This window comes from Callionymus lyra, chromosome 5 (genome assembly GCF_982586985.1).
Source record: "Callionymus lyra chromosome 5, fCalLyr1.hap1.1, whole genome shotgun sequence".
In the NCBI taxonomy this organism is placed as follows: Eukaryota; Metazoa; Chordata; class Actinopteri; order Syngnathiformes; family Callionymidae; genus Callionymus; species Callionymus lyra.
The window spans coordinates 34,237,195-34,260,178 of record NC_141822.1 but is presented as its reverse complement, the minus strand read 5'-3'; the positions used below and the strand labels follow the sequence as shown (position 1 = coordinate 34,260,178).

General features: G+C 37.1%; 1 protein-coding gene across 2 annotated transcripts in view; it reads left to right on the top strand.

Annotated features, from left to right (window-relative positions):
• LOC148080430 (putative ATP-dependent RNA helicase an3) overlaps nt 1-22,794 on the top strand; it is a 28,378-nt gene extending 5,584 nt beyond the window's left edge. Inside the window, exons 5-21 of one of the 2 annotated variants that reach the window (XM_087792139.1) lie at nt 4,052-4,111; nt 4,232-4,438; nt 4,722-4,818; nt 5,299-5,412; nt 6,766-6,865; nt 7,123-7,258; nt 7,339-7,436; nt 8,162-8,260; nt 8,331-8,491; nt 8,580-8,724; nt 10,293-10,437; nt 12,979-13,029; nt 15,218-15,399; nt 15,484-15,601; nt 15,673-15,826; nt 15,894-16,018; nt 16,937-22,794. In XM_087792139.1, coding sequence (XP_087648265.1) covers nt 4,052-4,111; nt 4,232-4,438; nt 4,722-4,818; nt 5,299-5,412; nt 6,766-6,865; nt 7,123-7,258; nt 7,339-7,436; nt 8,162-8,260; nt 8,331-8,491; nt 8,580-8,724; nt 10,293-10,437; nt 12,979-13,029; nt 15,218-15,399; nt 15,484-15,601; nt 15,673-15,826; nt 15,894-16,018; nt 16,937-17,016 — 2,072 coding nt within the window. In that variant the 3' untranslated portion in view covers nt 17,017-22,794. The remainder of the gene's footprint in view (nt 1-4,051; nt 4,112-4,231; nt 4,439-4,721; nt 4,819-5,298; nt 5,413-6,765; nt 6,866-7,122; nt 7,259-7,338; nt 7,437-8,161; nt 8,261-8,330; nt 8,492-8,579; nt 8,725-10,292; nt 10,438-12,978; nt 13,030-15,217; nt 15,400-15,483; nt 15,602-15,672; nt 15,827-15,893; nt 16,019-16,936) is intronic. The other variant, XM_087792140.1, reaches the window with a different exon arrangement.
• The last annotated feature ends 190 nt before the right edge of the window (nt 22,795-22,984 follow it).

Below are 22,984 nucleotides of genomic sequence, written 5' to 3'. Positions count from 1 at the left end.
ATATAAATACACTTTTAGCACGTTTTTACAGTAGTTTTTAGTATTTGCAGTGAATATGATATGTTTGTTTACAAGTGTAATTAGAGTAACCAAATAAACCTTCTCCCTTTATTTAAGGTATGCTTAATTTACCTTTATCATAACAATTACTTAATAACTTTAATTTGAGAATCAAAGAGAAATACGTTTTAATGTAATGTTAATAATTTATGTATTAGATTAAAAAAATGAATAAAAGTCGCATTATTTTGGAAAATAATCGCAATTATATATTTTTTTCAATAATTGTTCAGCCCTAGTATGAAGGACGATATATGATGATGTATAAATGTATAAATATGTAACTAAATGTTTAAATAAATGTGTGGATAAATATCAATATTTCAAATTACTTCTAATTTCATTTTTGTCAAAGAATGGAGATATTTTATGTATAAATACACTTTTTGTCATTTGTACATTTTGACTTTTATTTATACATTTTATCTGCTATTTATTTAGGTATTTATACATTTTGACGTTTTGTCATTTTTAGATTTTATTGTCCGTATGTAAATTAAGTGGGCGGGTCGAACATCAGTCTAAGACAGTGATTGGTTAAACAGGGTAAACAAACTAAAGCAATCGATGTCGATCTCAAAACTATCGCTCCTGCAGCAACTGGTCTAAAGCATCAACGCTGCACGAAGAGTGGAAGAATCTTTTCTGAAATCTTGATAAGTTGTCAGTGTTGTTTTTTTTAACAACCACGACCCTAATGAATGAAATGGGTGAATCTCATCGTTTTAGCACCAGCTCCTGTGGCTCAGTGGTCTGAACCCAGACTTCCGGGATCGATTCCCAGCTAGATTCCCCAGAACGACAACAACTGTCTGTCTTCTTCTTCCTCACGAACCGGGACTCGCAAGGCCTTCACGGACCTCCGTATACTCTGCACTTAACAATTGTTCATATTCTCACATAGATGACACCTGAGTGTTTATACGAGTTGAGACTTGAGAGATATTACATTGTGGTTTGCTCACCCAGCTGTGCAGGAAATTAATAACTCAGGTTCTCAGATAACTAGAACACTGGACACAAAACTTACTTACGAACATAAACACAGCACAACTAAATCCATTACACACTGGACTGGGATCTTATCTAATTCACATCTTTATAAGATCATACATTATTAGCAATAGCATGAACACAGTCCATCTTCCCAGGATTATCCAAGTTAGCCGTGAAGCTAAGATAAACGTGTGATGCTCTCAAGGCAGTGGTAGTTGATCCAAGGCTGCAACCAATCACTGCCTTAGACTGATGTTCAACCCGCCCACTTAATTTACATACGGAAAACGAAATGTCAAAATGATTAAATGTCACATGTATAAATACCTACATATAAAGAAGATAAAATGTATAAATACATGTCAAAATGTATAAATGACAAAATGTGTATTTATATGTAAAATAGCTCCATTCTTTGACAAAAATGAAATCAGAAGTCATTTATTAATTTTGAAATTTTGACATTGATATTTATACATTTTGTTAAGTTTTGTTAGATTTATTAATACATAAATCATTAATCGTCCTTCATACTAAGCTTAAGAGCAGCAGTATATAACAACTGTGGATAAAATGCTACCAGTGTCTTAAAAACATAAGCAACATGTGTATCAGTGTCAAAAGCAAACTCTTCAACTTCAACTCCATTCAACACGATAGAGTTGACTACAAACTAATATGATGATGGCAGCTCAGATAAATGAAGAAAGATACCTAAAGTGTTTCCAACACAGTAACAGTCTGACATCAGTTCGTAAATTTGAATTGAGATGTGCTTGCGTGTGTGTGTGCGCCACTGGCGTGTTTGCGTGTGTTTGTGTGTGTTTGCTTGTTTTGTTATCTTGTAAAATCACACTCAATTTGTGTAAATTATAACATATAAATGAGTATGACAGGAGAGAAATTAAAGAGCAGTAATAAGAAACAATGTTCTCAACAACTTTACATCCTGACATCGGTTCTTGCATTTGAATCGAGATGCATGTCTGCTGACATGTTTGTGTGTGCGCATTTCTTCTCTCTGCCTGTGCGCGTGTGTGTGTGTGCGCGCACTACCGGCGTGTTTGTGTGTTTTCATCAAAGTTACCTTATGCAATCACACAATTCAAATTGTGTAAATGATAATATATTATTGTGTATGACAGGAAGTACACTTAAACACATTAGAAACAGTGCTATGCAGTAAGAAAAAGAAGAATGACTGACTTTTGTTTACACTTTTTTTTACTCTGCACTGAAGTTTGTGTGATTCGCTATTGACCAATAAATATAAATTTCACACTTTTAGCACGTTTTTGCTGAGTTTTTAAAGTATTTGCAGTGAATATATTATGTAATTAAAGAAACTAATTGAACTTTCTCCTTTTATTTCAATGTATGCTTTATTCATCTTAAAATGGCTTAAGTTTATATCAACAATAACAAAGAAATACATTTTACTGTAAAGTGAATTATTTATTGTATTATAGAAAAATGCATAAAAGAGAGGACACAAAATTAATTGCATATTAAACCGCAATCGCAATATTTAGGAAAGTAATTGCAATTTTTTCTGCTGGTTTCTCCAATGTGTACTTCCCATGATGATCAAAGGGTGGTAGCAGCAGATTTGTGCGTACGGCAGATCTTAACCTGATGGGAAACGTTTTTTGCCAGTTTTGTAAACACAAGACAGGATGTTTTTATGGTGATAACAGTAAAGAAAAAAACTAAACAAAAACTATCCATTCTTGATACATATATTTGCTGTGGAAATGTGTTTTTTGTATAGGCCATGCAGGCCCCAAATGTATCAAAAATGTAATAAGCGCGGAAACGTTTGTGCCAACATCAGAGCAGGTGTATGCAAATTTCTGCTGCTGCGACCCTTTGGCTGCGCTTGATGGTCATTTTGGGAAGGCCATTCAAAAACACCCAATGTTGACATAAATATTAACGCCCCCACATGTCTGGCATTACACGAGTAGATATCAATGGGGACATTTTTGTAGGTATGTATTTCATGCAATTAAAAAAGAAATTGTGCAGGAATATAGGTCTGTTTGTAAAATAGAATTGACGAAATGAGCCATGTCTCATCGCTTCAACTCTACTACAAATGAGTTTTCCTTTTCCTCAATATACTGTATATAAATTTGGAACCCTCTACAGTTAAAACACACCCTCCGATCACCCTCCTTAAAAAGGGGAACCGCCAACCCCAGTCTGCCAATCCAGAGGTATATCCAATGCCTTGAGAAACTACACCCATAGGGCCCTGCCATGAGAAGCTTTTTAACACTCAGAGTTCTCTCACCCTGCTTCCTCCGTGGAAGGAATTTTGGTGCTACTAAAGAGGCCTTCAAACTAATCCATCCACTGACCCTAGTTCGGAAGCTCACCGAACAACTTCCACACCACGGTTTTGGGCTCGGCTCCTAAAGCAACAGCCTGCTTGGCCTGACGTCACCTGTCAGCTGCCTCAAGAGACCTACATGCTAAAAAGGGACTGATGGGCCTCTTTTTTTTTTTTTTTTAGCTTGACAGTATGGGCTCCACCAGTTCTGGGATTACTGACGCAACAGGCACCAGCCATTTTATGGCCAGAGCTGCAATCAGCCTCCTCAACAATTGATTCGTGGAACAGGGTTCATATTGACTCAATGTCCCCAACTCAATATGCAACTTGATCCATTTCAGGGGTCTCACCAGCGTCATTCAGTGTAGGGGCCGCCTAGGCTGTGATTCTGATCCCCTAGTGTGTGAATTGGTGCCCTACGCTGTGTCTTAAGTGGCATAGGGGGGATTTTCTTTTGTTTTCCCTTTTATGAATCAAGCTCTGCCTTTGTTTCACAAAATGTGGCCCTCAAAATGCAGAAATCAAGTTAAAGTATAATTGAATGTGAATAAGAATCAATAGTCTCAAATGTTGGTGTACAGTCATAAAAAGCCCTGCATAGACGTTTTTCCATTTAATTAATTGTTCTTTATAATCTAAACACATGTTTGTTCGTAGCTGGAAATGCTTTTGCCGCTGGTCGACAGGGAGCCTACAACATTGCACCTGCAGCCAACTGTAAGTTATGTTCTGACTTAAGTGTATGGTGTTTATAATCATTATAGATGAGAGTGGACCTCCAACAACGAGAGAAAAGATAATAATACATTTTCAAATTGTCTTTTACAACTTTCATAGATGGTTGGGATGCAAGCAGAACTAACTTTGTTAATGGATACCCTGACAACCGAATGCCTGGTGGAAACTCCTTCAATCGTGGCCCTCCTCGTATGGAACGTGGGCGAGGTAATGTTGGAGGAGGCGGCTACCGTGGCAACAGGGGTGGAGCCTTCAACCCCATCAATCCAGCTCAGCCAATGGCCTTTGCTGGCTATGAAACAAAAGGTAAATTAGAGTGTGTAAGGCACTTATACAATTTGCCTTAATACTTGAAATTATCCAAAACGTATTATGAAAATATTGTTGTGTGAGATTAACATTTAATGTCATGCACCAGTAAGTGGTTATAATTTACAGATACATTGATCTTTGATATCTAAAAAATGATGACTCCATGTTTTTAGTTCGCAATATGTAGCTTCTGTAAAGAAACGTAACCTAACCTCCATTTAATTCCCTTCTTATTTATGTCCAATTAAGTCCACTTTCTTTTTGCCATTCCTGCTAGATGTAAGCGGCTGGAATAAGGAGGCTTATAACAACTTTGGGAACAACCGTGGAAAGTCTGCATTTTTCAATGACAGAGGGAACACTAACAGAGTAAGGTGAGGTAACAAGTCATGACCTTTTTGTTATATTTTCCTGTTAATTCATCCTCTTTGCAAATACATTTAAACAGCTAATAATTAGTCATTCATTATCTATGCCACTTAATCCCTTATGGGGGTTGCAGGGGCTGGAGCCTATCCCAGTTTCATATGACGAGAGATGGGGTACACTCTATACGGGACTCTAGTCTGTTGCAGGGCACACAAGGACGCATAACCATTCACTCACTCATACTTACGGACAATTTCCCCAAGTTCTTAATGAACCTCTGTATGTTTTGGACTGCGGGAGGAAACCAGAGTGCTTGGAGTAAACCCACGCACACAGGGAGAATATTCAAACTCCCCACCTGGAAGCGAATTGGCAACCCCTGAGCCCCCAGATAACAACTAGTTTATATACATTTCATATATTGAGCTGAATGTGATGTTTTGCTATACTTTGCCAATTCCATTGCTGTTCGCTTCCGTTTGAAGGTATGATCATGGTGGATTTGGAGGTGGGGGAGCAGGGAACAGCCGCTGGGTGGAGGAGTCCAAAGATGATGGAGACTGGTCCAAACCAACACCCCGTAATGAACGACTTGAGCAGTAAGTATGTTGCTAATGGCAACATTGTACAAGATAACTTTCCAGCAGACTGAGATAGGGAGGAGACTTATTTTCTATAAACTATTCTGTTGTTTATTTAAGTTAAAGACGGTATAAAGTATTTCTTTTACTGCAATATGACACTCAGAAATCAGTGACAACTTTTAAATTCAGCAATTTATTGAAAATCAAATCTGAAGGGAATGAAAGAAAATGCTGCTATTCGTTGTAACGGAGTGGGCCTTCCAAAAAACACAAATTGCAACTTGGCGCCGAGGTGAGGTGGTAGAGTGGCCCATTGCTGCAAGGTTGTTGGTAACGTCCCATCTCCAGATGGCCTATTTGATGCACAATTCTCTGCTTTATATGGAGATTAAGTAAGTGAATAAATATCCATGCTTAAGCATGAACTAAAAAAAATATCCATCAAGTTGGAATTGCTTTCAGCCTTGTTAGATAGATAGATGGATGGCTGGATAGATTTTACTTTTATTTTACTAGATTTATACTACAATATATTAGAACTTTAACTGCTGCACAGCAGCCAAAACAAGAACAGGAGAAAATGCAGATCACTAAATGTAGAAATTAGAATTTAAAGTTCACTGTTACAAATGGTCTTTTTATTGTACGTTTTTTAGCTACGTTTTATGGGAAATATTGGTTCTCATTCATCCAGGTCAGGTTCATGATGTAGGTAGTGTGATGTTATGTCATAAATGGGTCAAAGGCCGGTGTTTTGTGACGTAAGGGGATGGAATCACATATGTAAACCAGCATAGCAAAGTATGATTAGGCACATTGGGTTTTGAACATTATCGGTGAAAAATCGGTGGATTGTCATTGAGGAAGAAGCAAGGTTGAATGATGCTAATAAAGACATGTGGTTCTGTTTATTCGTACCATATTAGGAAGCAATGATGACTCACAGTTGGGATTTTTTGTGCCTGAGAACAGACTTAAAAGTTTAAAAGCAATTGGAACTCCCAGTTTCTAGCGTATTGGCTTTCTGCGCTGACATGGAATCTGAACTGTTTCTTTTCATTGATGCTCCATTTTTAATTACGTAGAGTACTGTATGTCTCTTGTCTGGGTATGACTTGGTGCACCACAGAACAAGATTTAGATTATATTTTAAATAAATATTCACCTATAGAGCATTTAAATTCAACAGACCCAAAGCTTTGGACCTGTAAATGACAATTTTAGTCAAAATATGTATTCATAGTTTTTCTAGTCTGTCACTGACTTTTTAAAGTTATGTTCCGATTCAATTTAATAAAACGACATGCACTGAATGCCCTACCTATCTGTGAAAAAGATGTGTTTTAAATATCTTTTCTACTTTTCTAGTGAGTTGTTCTCTGCCAGCAACACCGGTATTAATTTTGAGAAATATGACGACATTCCAGTGGAGGCCACTGGACAGAACTGCCCCCACCACATTGAAAGTGTAAGAAACACCTGCTTTTCTCTTTTGCATTGATTAATAATGTTTATTCAGACAACTCTGCTCAAGTGTTACAAGGGTAGTTTTTTTTCTTCTTGCATATAGCATGAGGTCTCTGATTTATTTCACTACAAACCAAACTAATGGAAAAGTGGTTGTGATTTAAACAAAAATCTTGTAATGGACTTTTTGTTGTTTGAGGTGCATGAACAAAATCAACTAGTCTAAAATGCAATTCTTTTTATGTGGGGGATGTGTAGTTCCAGGATGTGGATATGGGAGAGATTGTGATGGGCAATATTGCTTTGAGCCGCTACACCAGACCCACCCCTGTCCAGAAATATGCCATTCCTATTGTTAAGTCAAAACGTGACCTCATGGCCTGTGCACAAACGGGTATGTTGATCTTGTCCAATCTCTTCCTGTTGAACACAATCTGATCAGATTTCACCACTGTTGTTGTTTGTGTTTTTCAGGTTCTGGGAAGACTGCTGCTTTTTTGCTGCCCATCCTAAGCCAGATCTATACTGAAGGACCAGGAGAAGCACTCAATGCAGCAAAAGCCTCTGGACAGGTAAAATAGGCCTGGTCCATGTGAAAAAAAAATCAGGATTTCTTTGTAGTCATATTGTCCGACCTCTACTTTTATAAGGCATTTTTTATATTGTTTTGTTGACTGCCAGCTTTGAAGCATCTCTAATAAAACCCTCAATAAACAAAAGCTATTTAAACTTTATTAACAAATTCAACTAAGTGATGAGCTGAGTGTCTCTTAAATTGATTCTGGACCTCTATTTTCTGGAGATGAAATCTTGTTTACCATAAACACACCCACTCTTCTGTGATTGGCGAAGCATTAAGTTTCTTCACTGCATGTCATCAATCCCAGAATTTTGCACCTCCATTGGAATCTAAACAAAGTGGGTGTTGTAACAGCTGATTGAAGGAGGAGTGAAGCCCATTATTACCTCATAATGGACTCCACTCTTGTTACCTCTTGTTTGCCAAGATTTGAGACGCATGAGAACTTTATGAAGTAATAACTTCAAAACATCATCATAATGAGAGACTCATTGCATCTTGGAGAGGAAGACTAACATTTGAAACATGTAAGTGAGTTGGGAGAGTTTCAAATTAGCTCCCCTTGAAGTAAATCACAATTTAAATATTCAAATATAACTCACTACTATTTAAATACTATTATACTATTAAAATAACGTGGACATTTGCCAATATAAAGAGTTGTATTTGTTTCTTAAAATCACACTGTATAATAGAACTGTTGTGCTTCTTTGTCAGGATAATGGAAAGTACGGTCGTCGTAAGCAGTTCCCCATGTCTCTGGTTCTGGCGCCGACGAGAGAACTGGCATTGCAAATTTATGATGAAGCCAGAAAGGTATAGAAAAAGCTCATTTACAAAAACTAAAATGTTGACGTTATTATTCATGTCTATATTGTGCTTTCAGTTTGCCTACCGTTCCAAGGTGCGCCCCTGTGTAGTTTATGGAGGGGCAGACATAGGTCAGCAAATTCGAGATTTGGAGAGAGGCTGCCATCTGCTGGTAGCTACTCCTGGAAGACTGGTAGACATGATGGAGCGGGGGAAAATTGGTCTTGATTACTGCAAGTAAGCATTGGAATTTTTGTCATTAAATGTTTGCGTTTCATTGACTAGTATTGGTGAACTTTTCCAACTTACTCATTGTGTTTTACAGTTACCTTGTTCTGGATGAAGCTGATCGTATGTTGGACATGGGATTTGAACCACAGATTCGTCGCATAGTTGAACAAGACACAATGCCTCCAAAAGGCCTCAGACAAACAATGATGTTCAGTGCAACATTCCCAAAAGAGATACAGGTTTGTATGCAGTGGCTAAAAGATGACCCACATTATACTGCCTTCCACATTATTATAGCAAATTAGATCCATCATAAACGATAAACCTTTTGTTTTTCATTCATACTCATGGGTGGTAGGTGTTAAAGATTTGAATAACCCAACTAGTCTTGAGACACATGTGATAATTTATTTTATTCTAAAGCCAGTCACAGGAAAACTACTTAAGATTGCTGCTCCACATTAATAGGAAGGACATAGGTTTCAAGCCATATTGGAAAAAAATGTTCACAAGCTTGGACAAGGTCTTAAAAAATTGGGTATATAAAATGGAAAAGGGATCATCGTGCCTAAAGGGATAGTTCACCCAATATTCAAACTTAACCATTTTCTACTCATTCCATGTTGACTAGGGTTTATGATTTTAAGAGTAATCAGGGAGACAGGGTGCTTCTGCTACAAACAAAATTAAAATGTACAGACTTAATTCTCTTTGTTTTACTTGCATATTTTCTCTAAAAAGCAATGGATTACTCTGAAAATTAAATTGGCTGTTAGTCGACCTGATGGTAAGTAGAACATCAGTGAAAATTGAGTTCTGGGTGAACTTTTACTATCATATTTGTTTTTGATTCTGAGCACACATGTTCAAGTAGACGAAGGCAAACTGGAAAAGACAAATCAAATTGAGAGAACAGCTGCCAAAATGTCATTTTCAAAGCAGCATTTATGTACACTGATCCAGACTGTGGAGTCAATGAACCTCAGGTTGTAGGATCCTTCTGCTGTGCGTAAACCTGCTATTAGAAAATAATGCTCACATGCTGAAATTCTTCCAGCGTAATATATAATTAAAGTATAACTTATGCAATCTTGGGTGGTCCAAAAGGATGGGGTACTGAATGGTTAGTTAAGGGCCACACAGCTCCAACAAGGCTGCAACATAAGCTGTTGGAAAGTGTAATCATGTTTTGGGCCAGAGTTATTGGAAGTTACCTCTGCAAAGTATGTCGTTTTTGACCAACTATGTTTCCTTACCTTTCAAAATTATTTTAACGCAATACAATGCAAAGAAGAAATGAGCATCACTGGATGCTATGGTATAGAAGAAGAGAAAGTCATGGTACGGTCACAATCTTCCATTGACCTCCACACTATTGGAAACAAAGGGATGAGAGAGTTCACATCAAAACGGCATCTGTAATTGTTAAGCCTATCTCAAAAACAAGGGGCCAAATGAATATGGAATGTTGCCTGTTAATTTGCTTTTAAAATAAATAGCTTTTGATTTAAATTAGTACAACCTTTTAAGCCTGCAAATTCTGCTTATTTTCATCTTTCGTTCTATTTACTGTGATTTTTTTATTTGAAACATTGCATTTTTTAAATTTAAATTAAAAGGTTTTATTAATGGTTAATGCAATAATAAATGCATTCATATCTGTCATTTTAAAATAACTATTTAGAAAAAATAATTTTTATAGCATTTAATATTCATTTGGAACGTGGGGTAGATATTGGAAGAAGTCTGCATTGATAAAATTAAAAAGTTACTGATGTCTATACGTTTATACCATTTTTCCATCCAGATCCTGGCCAGAGATTTCTTGGAGGAATATATCTTTCTGGCAGTGGGCAGAGTGGGCTCCACCTCTGAGAACATTACACAAAAAGTTGTTTGGGTGGAAGAAAGCGACAAGAGGTCTTTCCTTCTTGATCTGCTTAGTGCAACAGGTGAGTGTCCATCTACAACAAAATCTTATTACCCTCCATGCACGGCTAATGTAATTGACAAATTTTCATATAACACATATAATTATACTAATTAAATAGCATATTATGATTCAGTGGTCATGCTTTTTGTTGTGCTAATGCATCTAAGCCAGGAACCTCTTAATTTAAGAATTTAAAGTTTTTTTTTATTGTAATTACATTCACTAGAATAAGCGGAAATTTGTTTCTGTGGGCCGGTAAAGTGAGTCTCTTGTTAACATTTTTGTTGACTCATAAAGCATCTCGTTTTGATCCATCGACCTTACTCTGATAATTAAATAGATTTTAAAAACGGGAAAGAGCTGACCTCCACCAAGCTGCCCATTTACACCCATATTGTAATTAATTTGAATATTATTTTCAATTTTCTTTTTATTGCCTTACATCTATATTGTCTGTGTAACTTGATACCTTTTTAAGCTTTTGAGATGTTAGACATATCACAGCTCTCGCCCTCTACTTTAAAGAGTGACACATCCTTCAAAAGAGTGATGAATCCAGATGATATCTCAAATAGCATGTTGGCAGCTGGACTCAATTTGTTATACTAAACAAAGACATCAATAATGTTCCCCCTATAACAAAGAGATGTCAATGTCAAAACAACAAGGATTGTAAAGGTGAATTAATGAGGTTGTCTTACAATATTTTTAGAGTTTGGTATATATTATGGGAAATTTTGTGTTGTTGGAGCATGACACTTTTCATGTCCGTCATGATTTGGCACTGTAAACTAGAAACCTTTTTATTTCCCAAATAATATTTTGCAATTTTCTCTGCAAGCAGCGTGATAAAACTGAAGGGTGGAAACAATCACAAAAAAAGAGATAAGGGCATTGACCACGTTTATTAGCAATTGTTATCTCAAGTTTTGATGCAGTATAAGTTATGGATGTTATAGAATTTTAAAATTGGTGTTGGAAGATGGTGACCAACATTGATAAAGCAGAGCAGGTGTGGTAATGGTGAACAAGGGTTAATCACCAGAAAAACAAAGCATTTCAGTGGGCGGGGCTTTAGCATGGTCCAAGATGTTGAAGAAAACCCTTTTTTTGTGTTGGATAGTTCTGTCTTGGCATAAGAACTATGCAGAACATCTTCTTATTTGAGGAAGTCTGTTTCACCAGCCTGTAGGACGTGCTGAATATGGCCCGGAAGATCTCAGCATATTTGCTACTTGAAGACTAAAGGATGAATAAGGTCTGGCCCCAGGGAACTCGCTCCTGCTTTGTCAACTTTCTTTAGCTGGAAAGTGAGGAGAAGTGGGGGCAGACAGGAAGGTGTGGACTTGTTCATAAGGGATTATTAGCCAGTCGACACACATTGGTCCCATCTCATGCCTGCTGCTCATTATCTTCAACCCATCCCAAACCTCTACTCAGTTGTTTTGTGCCCGCTTCTTCTGCAGTTTTAACCTTTCACACTCTTCCGCTGACTGCATCTCAGTCCCTGTTCATGTTATAAATCTCGACGTTCTTGTCCTTGGCTAATATTTGGAATGAGTGGATCGTCTTGGTGGGCACAGTGTCTTGTACATAAATTGATCTTTTGGTGGACACAGGTTTATATGAACCTATTATTGGAGCTATATTTGTTTCAAATTGAGTTTGAGCCATCTTCCATCAGAAATCTGCCACAACTGTCATCACCTATTGTACAAACATAATCACCATTTCAATTAATTGATAGTAATAATATTGTAGTTTTTGTAAAACCTGGAACCGTCTCTCAAAGAAGGTCCCATATCAGCCTCTCCTGGTAGAAACGGAAGTTGTTTAAGGATTTCTACGACTTGTATATTAAGATAGTTAAGAAGGCCTAGTATTACTTGACATATCCTAGAAATGTAAGTAGGTCACTTTCCTCTGAAAAGTCCTCCCACTTCTTTGTATATGCCTTTCCAAGTATGCCAATTTTGGTAGCCACCTGAACATCGTATGCTGACATCTGTTCGCCGGGTTGTGTAACTTTCCAGTCCACATACCATCAGATACATATGCTGTCGAATGGTAGCTAAAGTCATGCTTGACAGGAAAAAAATAATTGGTTAATTTATAATTTTTTCAAATGCATATTTTGTTTCTGTATTCAGTCCTATATATGTTTGATACAATCAGCTTCAATTGAATGTCAAACAACATGTATGTATAAAGTAAACCCATTAAAGGACTGAGTTAGGCATTTGCAAGTTGAGTTAAGCATTTGAAGGCTGAGGTACAGATATACATATGCTTTTTCTATTGATGTGTGTCATTAGTATTTAACTTTTTATGCGTGAGACATCTTATTCTGTAAGAGTGAAATGTTTTCTTTAGGAAATTGGACTGGTATTTCTAAAATAATATACGAAGTTTGAGAATATTCCCTTTCAGTTGATCAAATATCAAACAATTTGTAAGTGCTTTAGTTTTCTTTAATTTGTTAAAAACACAAGTGCATTGCTATGAACTGACAAGGGAGTTTGGTGCACATGTTGATGGTTTGGTGTGGTTCTATTCCAAGTTATTCCAAGCGAGGTTCAGGACAATACTGGAGACAACATAGAGAAGCCCGGTAAGATCTTCGCTGAAAAAGCATCTATAAGTCATTCCATCTTTTACATTATTTTTGCTTGCTTGGATGAAGTATTTTTTTCTTTACTCTTTTTTTAAGCATCTTGCACACAATATGCTGTGATGTCTCATGTCAACCCCTTGACAAAAAGACTCTGGTCATGTCCGAGCAAACTGATAACGGAAGCTACTGCGATTATCTCGGATTAGGACATGACCAAACTCTTTAATCTAGGCTGATTTTTCAATTTATTTTGTCGTATTTTGTTATTCACGAAAGCATTGTGAATTATCTCAACTACTTTCTTTTTAGCTGCATGTTTTTAAATTATGATTTCATCATCGCATCGCACATGTACTACACTCCATGTTTTCAATTTTGAACTGACATGATAGCTAAACCTGTCATGTGTTAAATAATAAAACACATTTCAACACTACCTATACTGTATGTGATATTACACTTTGTTAATGTAACGTAAAAATATTATTCACAGCACCAGCGTATATCCGAGAGATCACCAATGTTACCTTTCACCTGTTGCCATTCTCATTGTTAAACTGTTAATTATTAGATCAAGCAATACATTTCAGTAAAACACACTTTAAACTGTAAAATAATTGAGCAGTTACCTCAACACCTAGCAAATATTACATGCCACAATAGCAAACCAGAAATGTTATTTATTTTGACTTTTGTTGACTGCCCTAAATAATATACATTCTTAAATCATATCCAATATTTTGTGAGTTACAATAAGGACTGGGAAAATAATCAGTCCCAAGGGGTAAGATCCTGTTTTAATAAATTAAAGCCAATGTAATTTCCAGCCTGTTTCAAAAAAGGATTGGGTCTTACACACTCATTTATTTAGCTTCACACACAGTATTGGAGATAGATTTTTTTTTTCTAGAAACTTCTTTTCATTATATTCCCATTATCAGTTTTTAAACTATGAATTTGAGAACTGATAAATCCGATATGATTATTATGAATTTTCAAAATAAGGAGCATGGTTGACTTGAAAGACAAGTGTGTATTAGCTGCCGTAGCCTTGCACCAAGTGGGATAGGATAGGTCCTAATGCTCAATCATAATGCAGCCTGTCTGAACTCTGTCATTTGACCAGAGTCTGATTAAAATGTAATGCTTTGTTTGTAAGGTGACCATAACTTTGCGTAAAATCTTTGGTCCGGTGACGTCACATTTTTGTCTGATGTATCATCTGAAGAAACCATCGGAAAGTGCGCTGGTTTCAATTACATCAAACGGTCCAGGTTTTAAGGCATTAGGCAAGTCCTTCCTTTTATTTATATAACAAACAAAATAACATCTACCAGCTAATGGTACCATTAACACTCTCACATGCGTGTTAAGGTACATAGGCTTTCTTAAAGCACATGCAAATGGCTATAACCATTTAAGTTTAACTTTGGAGGGTTAAAAAGTCCCTGGGTGTAGTTTATTTGAATTAAAATTAAAATAAACAACAGTAAAACAAATTCAATTCTAATTGTTGCAAATTATTGTAAAGAAGAATTAATCAGATCTTTTTGGATGATGCCAAAAAGGGAGTTTATCTACATCAATATGCCTCTGTTTAAACCAGCTAATGTAAAAAAAAAAGGTGTTGTTGACATGATCTGTCAATTGTTTTAAATGACCACAATGTTTGCATTGAAATATTGCAGTTGCACTTGAATCTGCTCAAATAAAATGGAATGTGATTCAAATAGCTTAGAATTAAAACCAGTAAATTCTGGACGGTCCTAATTAACCCTCTGATGAATGAAACATTGATAGTTTCACTGCATTAGAAACGATCTATGAAGAATAACATCTTTGTGGGAAATAATTCTGGGCAGTTGATATTGGGTGAAGTGAAATGTTTATAATTCTATGTTTATAATTCTCTTGAAGTGGTAATTGAACATTTTTTATTTAAACTCAACTTGATTCACCTTATACGTCTCATTGCATTCATATTAAGCAACTTGGTTTATTTTAAGCTCCTATTAGTGAAATTGTAAGTGCAGTTGATATGCTTTGAATTGTTTATGTAACAAAAACAGGATGTTGTATTTCTTTCTAAACCCTTCACCATCACTTTGACATTGGACCAACGCCTCAAATCTCAGAAATGTTTTTCAACAATAAATATAAATATAAATATGTTATTTCATTTCAGGCAAAGATTCTTTGACTCTGGTTTTTGTGGAGACCAAGAAAGGTGCTGATGCCCTGGAGGACTTCCTATATCGTGAAGGATATGCCTGCACTAGTATTCATGGAGATCGCTCCCAGAGAGACCGTGAGGAAGCATTGAGCCAGTTTAGATCAGGAAAATGTCCCATTCTAGTGGCCACAGCGGTGAGTGTTATTAGGCAAATATTTACGCAGCTGACCCAAAAACTGTGCATATATAATTGTGATTTTTTTTTTCTTCTTGTGTAGGTGGCAGCTCGAGGTCTGGACATCTCTAACGTCAAACACGTTATAAACTTTGACCTACCAAGCGACATTGAGGAATATGTTCATCGCATTGGACGTACTGGACGAGTTGGAAACCTTGGTAAGACACGCAAAGAAAACTAAAATCTCAAAGAGATTGACGATTTGTGGTATTTCACTTGTCTTCTCTAGGTTTGGCCACATCGTTCTTCAATGACAAAAATGGTAACATTACTAAAGACCTGTTGGACATCCTAGTTGAGGCGAAGCAGGAAGTTCCATCCTGGCTTGAAAGTCTTGCCTATGAGCACCAACATAAGAGCAGCAACAGGGGGCGCTCCAAGAGGTGCCTTTTTTCTCTGGACATCATAAATCAAATTAAAAACTCACATCTTTCCCAATTTTCCAACTAGATTTGCAGGAGGGTTTGGGGCACGAGACTATCGCCAAACCGCTGCAGGAGGTAACGCTGGAGGTTTTGTCGGACGTGGAGCTCGCAACCAAACCCCGCATGGAGGAAACCGCGGCTTTGGAGGAGGTAATTTGTTTCTGAAAACATGTTTTAATAGGTATTTCGCTGCATGTTGACTGAAAATGAATCATTATAGATCTACATCCTCGTAATACAACATCAGTAAGTTATTGGCAACCATAGTATATAGCAAGATCTTAAACTTCTATCCTGTCCAACTCGGCTCAATTCAGCACATGTTGAAATTTTACAGTGGGACAATCCAGTATGGAACCTTCTTCAAACAATGACTCAGCTGTGATTATGTGAAAGTTACAGTGTAAAGATTTGTCAGTCCTCAAGTTCTACCCTATATGAAATCTAGGTGCATGAGCCCATTTTAATGGCTTCACTCCCCTCCAGCCACCTTTAATCACGCACGCTTTTATTTTTGCTATGTTTCTGTTTTAAATCTTTTCGTTTTACGTTTCTCTCCGCTTGTTCTTCTCGGCTGCACTCAGCACCGCTCGTAAGCTAGTGACTACATGATGGCCTGTAAAATCGAATTAACATAAAATTGCAATCTTTTCGATTGCGATTTGAAAAATTGCATTTTATAAAAACGCTATTATATCCCAAATGCAATTAAATGTCATTCTGCAAAATTACAGGTTGTTTAATTTTTATTCTGCAATCTTGAAAATTGATCTGCAAATTGAAGACTGGTATTTGGAACACTGGTTTTGTACAAACGGACACGTATACTGATGAGTACAATAGAGGTCCAAGATCAATTTAAGAGAATCAACACATTAGTTGCCCTTTAATCTTGAAACGGTATAAGACTATTTAGCTTGTAAGCTAGCAGGTCAATGTTTTTGTACTGATGGACTGTAAGTGTCTAGCCTCTAGCAATAGGCTTGATTTCCCTTTGTAACGGTAGGGATGAAGTATTTCTGAAACAGTCCTAGTGGGCAACTACTCACGTTCTCTTCCTCTCCTCAGGTGGGTTTGGCAACTTCTACACCAGTGATGGATATGGAGGCAACTACTCCCACTCTCAGGTGGACTGGTGGGGCAACTAGGTGGTCCTCTCACAAAAACATGCACCTCTCTTCCTTTCTAGGCTTTCTTGTCTGCACCCAGTCTATTTGTCCCCAGGCATAAACCCCAGAACCAACATGCATGCTGTATAACTATTTATACTCCTTTATATAACCTCACCATATTGGGACACTCTTTACATTGACACTCCCTTGATTTGGTCTTTGCGGTTGATGCATTAGTTTTTACATCTTCTATCCTCACACCCTCTAGTATATTTCCCTCTGATTTTCTAAAACGAAAACCTCAGAACAGAGTGAGAATGGGATTGAAGCATCTTTCCTTCCTGAACTTTCTCTGAGATTAAAGTGAGGCATTCAGTTCAGACTTTAAACTGAATCAGGGGGGAATTTATCCATTATGTTTCTCTTCAGATCTTAGTTGTTGCCTCAGTGACACTTGGTCAGCCAGATTTCTTGTTTACCTCCATTCTTTGTGTTCATGCCTGGTCAAGCCGTAGATCACTGGCAGGTTTTTTAATCTTCCGGGAACATGGGGAAAACGTAACTGACAGATACAAAAAAGGCTGGAAAAAAAAAGCTTTTCAAATCTGTTACGGAGCTAATTAACAAAAGTTTGAGAGCTCAAGGGAGAGAAACTATAAGTAAGTCAACTGTTTTGGTTGATGGCTATCATTGATGTGAGTTAGCTTAACCAATATGGTTGTAGCTGCCAGAGCTACAAAGCAACATTTTACTAAGTTTGAAACAAAACAAAAAAGAGGATCATTTGTTTCTGTACTGTGCCTTCAACAATTTGAAAAAATGTTTCTTCATATTTCTGCTGCTTTTATTGCCATAAAGTGTAACTTGCTACTAAGTACAGGCCAACTCAAACATATATTAAAGCTCATGTAGAGGTTTAAATATGTATTTTTAGTTTGTATTTGGAAGAAGACAAACTTGGCGTGAACCAAAATCAAACCTTGGCAAAAAAAGAACAAAACTGCGGTAAGGCAAATCGAATAAATTCCTTTCCATCCACTGGAGTCTTATATCTTGATGGACTGGTTTCTAAAAATGTACTTGTAGACGAAAATTGGAGCATGTGCTCTGTTTAGCTACCATTTAGCTTGATGGAGTCCAAATCGTAAGCTTCTTGTTGTTAGAAGCTCAGTCCTTCTTACTGACTCGTCTTAAAAGAGTCAGTTCTCTGAGTCATCTTAAAAGTGGCCACGTCTGCCACTACAGTTAATTGACTGAGAAGAGAATCGAGCTGAGCAACATCAGCCAATAACACAGATGAGAAAATGTTAAGAGTAACCTTGTGGCTGCTGTTGAATAGAAAACATTCATCAGTCGTTGTAGTTTGACTTTGGCTGCATTTGGCTGTTGCTGGTTCAACTTGAAAGCATTTATTTACTTTGTTGGGCTTTTACAGTCAACACTCTCTGCCTAGTGTTTTTAGTCTCCGATCAGTAAGCAAAATGTGTTCATTTGAATATAACCCTGTCAAAGAGCTGTCCGGACCGGGGCTATGACTAGTACCTGAGAGATAATTAGGTATAGATCCAAAGAAGCAGAACGTTGAAGTACCTGTTCACCATATGACATGAACCAGACTTTCAATACTGGTTCACTTATGCTTTTTTTTTAAAGGATAGCACATGGGAAAATCCCACCACAAATATGAAGATTTAGCCCCGGGAAAGTAATAAAAAAACATTGTAGAGTCACTGAAGTTGATTTGAGACACATTTGCAAAATTAGTTGTCCCATGTCAGTGATGTGACAGTTGTTTTACAAGAAAAGATGTTGCTTATCAACGCATGATTTGAAGTTGGTTAGTTTACCTGAATCAGATCCAACAGCAACAGCTAGGACACATTTAGTCTGCAAATGTGCTTCCACAAACCCAGCACACAGAAAATGGTTGAGATTTCTAAACCGGAGATCTGTGGTATTTGTTTTGATATGGTGAAACTTCAGCTTTGTTTACACACGTACACTTGCCAGAGGCAGATTCACGTAGAAATACACCAGATCAAGATGAACTCTTAGCAGGATCTAGTCATTCCTTGTATCATTTGTAACTGTAACTGTAGAACGGAAGAATAATGTGGAGCTTTCTGCACACGACATGTTCACAAGGCACTTTTTCCTAGTGCTTAATCCACAGACCACATCATGAAGTACAAATCTTGTTACCAAGTAGTGCAAGAAACTCCTTCAGCCTTGCTTGCTCAAACATGCTCAAAAAATTAACCATATTTACATTAGATTAAGAGCGAACATTTATTTTCTTTTAGTCCAAATTTTGCTCGACTAAAAAAAGACATTGTAAATAAACATTTCCCTTTGAATGACAGTAATTAAGAGCTCGTAAGCAAATTGATGACCCAGTCGTCACATAATTTTCTCAACGTATGAACTGGCTTTACATGCTGTAATTTCAGCTGTTTGACTCGCAACTCTGAATGCAGAGATTACCCATCATCCTCTGTTAATTTTGTCTTTTGTATTGATCTTAAAAACTGTTTGCATTTTGAAAACGGGCACCTGGGAGATTTGCTCCACCACTACTTCAAACCTATCAACTTTCCCCAGATTCAATTTGAGTTAAAAGCATTTTTTCTGCCCATATGCTGTAGAATAAAGTTAATGGTCTTGTTTTTTTGTTAAAGATTGTAAGCAACTGGGCGCCTGTTGATTTGATATTTAAAATTTTCTGAGCAGGGGCTGGCACCACTAGGGAAGGAGACATTTACGTAAATATCTTTAGTCCAACGTGACACTCTTAACCTGTGCACTGATGCTAACATCTATTTTCGGTGCCTTACTTTTTTTCTGTGATTTATATATATTTGTTGTTGTTGTTAAATTCTAATATCCCACTGCTCTGAATATTGAAACTGCTGAACTGAGTTAAGACATATGCAATTGTTGTTGTTCTTCTGGTCAAGAAAGTTAACTTACAATGTCAAGAAAAGGTTTCACATTTTAGAGTAAGCTTTTTTAGGGCATACACTCTTTATATATTTTTTTCATTACGTCTTTTAACGTCTTGTTTCGGTGAACACATGTTCCCCATTCGTAGGAAGACTAATAAAAGGTCAATCTGTGTTGACTCTAGCCGTTTGTATATTTATAGAGACCCAAGTTTATGAAGCTTTAAAATTCTTTTTTTTTTAATAGTTTAATGGATGGTGGTTTTACAGCATAGAGAAAATCTGTGGACCCCATTGTTACAGCATACTGAAGTCTTGAACCATTTCCTCTCGCTGATGAAGAGTTTAGTCAATAAGTTGACGCACATGACAATCACAGTAGACTTGCTTCAGTAACACCACTGGGAATTAGTTGCACCATCATTTTTCAATCACCGGTCGTTTTGTTTAGACATCTAAAACAAGTAAGGTTAGTTCAAAGTTATATTCATGCATGGCGTGCTAAATCTCAGGCGCAATAAGTAAAACCTTTCTATCTTTCTAAGTTTACAAATGATAGTTTGCTGATTTTAGGTCAATGTTAACGTTGATGTGCCTTCAACAGCTGCTCAGGCTCATGAATGAAGGATGCTGTCAGACGGCGCCCCTTGCTGGTGCACTTCAACAGAAAGGAAATGGTTCTGTTTACCTCACTTTTGTTTCTAGATCATGTTTGTGGCTGCACACAAATATGCAAACACAATGAGGGCATACTGTTTTGCTGATAGAATGTGCCGCATTTATTGTACATTGACACTTTGTCAAAAAAAAAAGCTTCATGAACTTTTAGGGGACAGGGAGTGCAGAAAATGTGTAGTTTCTTCCTGAAGTAAAGCTTTCTTTTGTTCCAATTGGAGCACTGTATCGTTCACTTTAAAAAAAAACAACTTGGTTTCTTGATTTGACCCACTATGGAAGGACAGAGAACTGGTTTAGGGCTGGGTTTAAATGTATTGTTTTTGACAACTGTTTTCTAGATGACGATGGCACTGATGCAAAGTGTAAATTAACGACGATAATTTTCTTAATTTTTATATATTTTTTTTAGATGTTTGATAGCTGGTTTGTTCTGTGGTCTTGCTCCTTGAACAATAAAATGTTGCTTTTATTTAATGCCCTCATGATAAAAATAAATAAATTAGTACTTTTTTTTTTAACTCATCAGCTGTGGCACATTGCAACACTGATGGTGACTTGTAAAAGCGGAATTGCAAAGTTACATATTATTAGCACTTTTCCGTAAATATTTCTACCTTAGATGCCTTAAATAGTGGTGTGATACCCAGCCCTAATGGTGTCGACAGAGAAGCTGGTGACACGTTAAACAGTTGAACTACCAGTTGTGTTGAGATTGTGAAGTGTGATCTATAATCGGTGCTATGCCCCCCTCGCTGCGGCCCTCAGGCCTTCTGTTTTATAGTTCAAGGTTTTTCCAGAACCTCCATTTAAATTTGTTTTCTTGTGTAGCACAGGTTCTTCACAACCTCTGAGAGGTCCATACGCGTGTGTGCGTGTAATTGTAGCCACCGTCTCAAAGATTCTTCACTGTGGTGTACGTGACGGGTTCTTCCAGAGGTTCATGAACCAGGTGGCGATACAGTTGACAGAATGTGCAGGGTTTGCACACAGAGGTCTCCAGTCTACTTTCGCTGCTAGTTTGTGTAATTTAACAAGCATTTTTGAGAAATATTTATTTTTTTATAAGCCAAATACAAGACGATATTTTAAAAACTGGTGACTTGACCAAAAGGCAGTGAACAAAAACACTGGCACTTGAATGTTGAATGTCTTTGGTATGAGTGGAAGTTTCTATTTTTCTGGAGTAGTGTGAGCTTTTCAATGTTACAGACATAAGAGGTGGGACTTTCTCTCCAGTCTGTCACATCACGTGATGGAACTTAATTACTAAAAACAACAATTTCCATTTATTCAATTGATTAATCCAAAACGGCGAACATCTCGAAAGTCATACCTTAACTTAGTTTATATTGATAAACTCTTGAATCCAGGTCCCACCACTTTGATTGTGGATTTTTTTATTGAATACATTTTCATTTCGAGTTGGCACTGACCGATAACTGAAATCAAATCAAACATGAATAACTGAATGAATTGACCCGTTTCCAGCTGATGTAACAGAGGAGAGAACCTTTCTGCCCTGAGTATCATGAAAGTCACATTGGACTAAGAATCAGTGTCAGACCCATAAATAGCACCAATGTCAATCCTGATAATAGACCGATACAAAGCAGCCATTTTATTTTCGATTTGTGAAACTAAATTGAGACAAAACCGCTTAATATGCCAAGGTTTGGATTAAATACAAATCTGCTAATATGCTATTAGTTCATTTTGTATAAACGAAGCAATGAAAATAAAAACATGCAGTACAAAAAACAAGTGTCCAGATTCTCTCCAATGTTAAGTTAATTTAATTTGAGTCTTTACTTTTTTCCTCCCTGTTAAAACTCTTTTTGTGAATGTCTAGCAAGCGAGAGTCTTATGTCTTTTTAACACACAATAACTGTGGTTCTATTGCTATGTCGTTGTGAGCCACACATTGTAAGGCTCTGTAGTGACAGTGCTCTCACACAGCAGGATCTGGCTCATCCAAATGTTCTTGACGGTGTGGTTAACACGCTTCTTTGTTATAGTAAAGTCCAAACCAGTGAGTGGAGATGCTCGGCACCAGCAGCCTGCTAGTTAGTGTTTGCTTTTCTGTATTAGTTTAGCAGTTGTGCACGAAGAATAAGCACTGCACGATGAAAGAAACCTGATAATACTGTGTATCCATCCTGATTTTACCACGATTAAAAGTTTGGATTTGCAGAAAGTAATGTTGTCTGTATTCTTTGGCTAAAATGTACATCGCATCATATCAGGGCTGTGTTCTCAGTTACCTCCTGTTAACACTGCCTTGCCAAGAACTCAAGTGTCATCCAGTTTGCAGAAAACACAGTAGCGATGGTTAGGATCAACATCACCGGTGAGTTTAAACACAGGAGATCCTGCATCACAGTGTG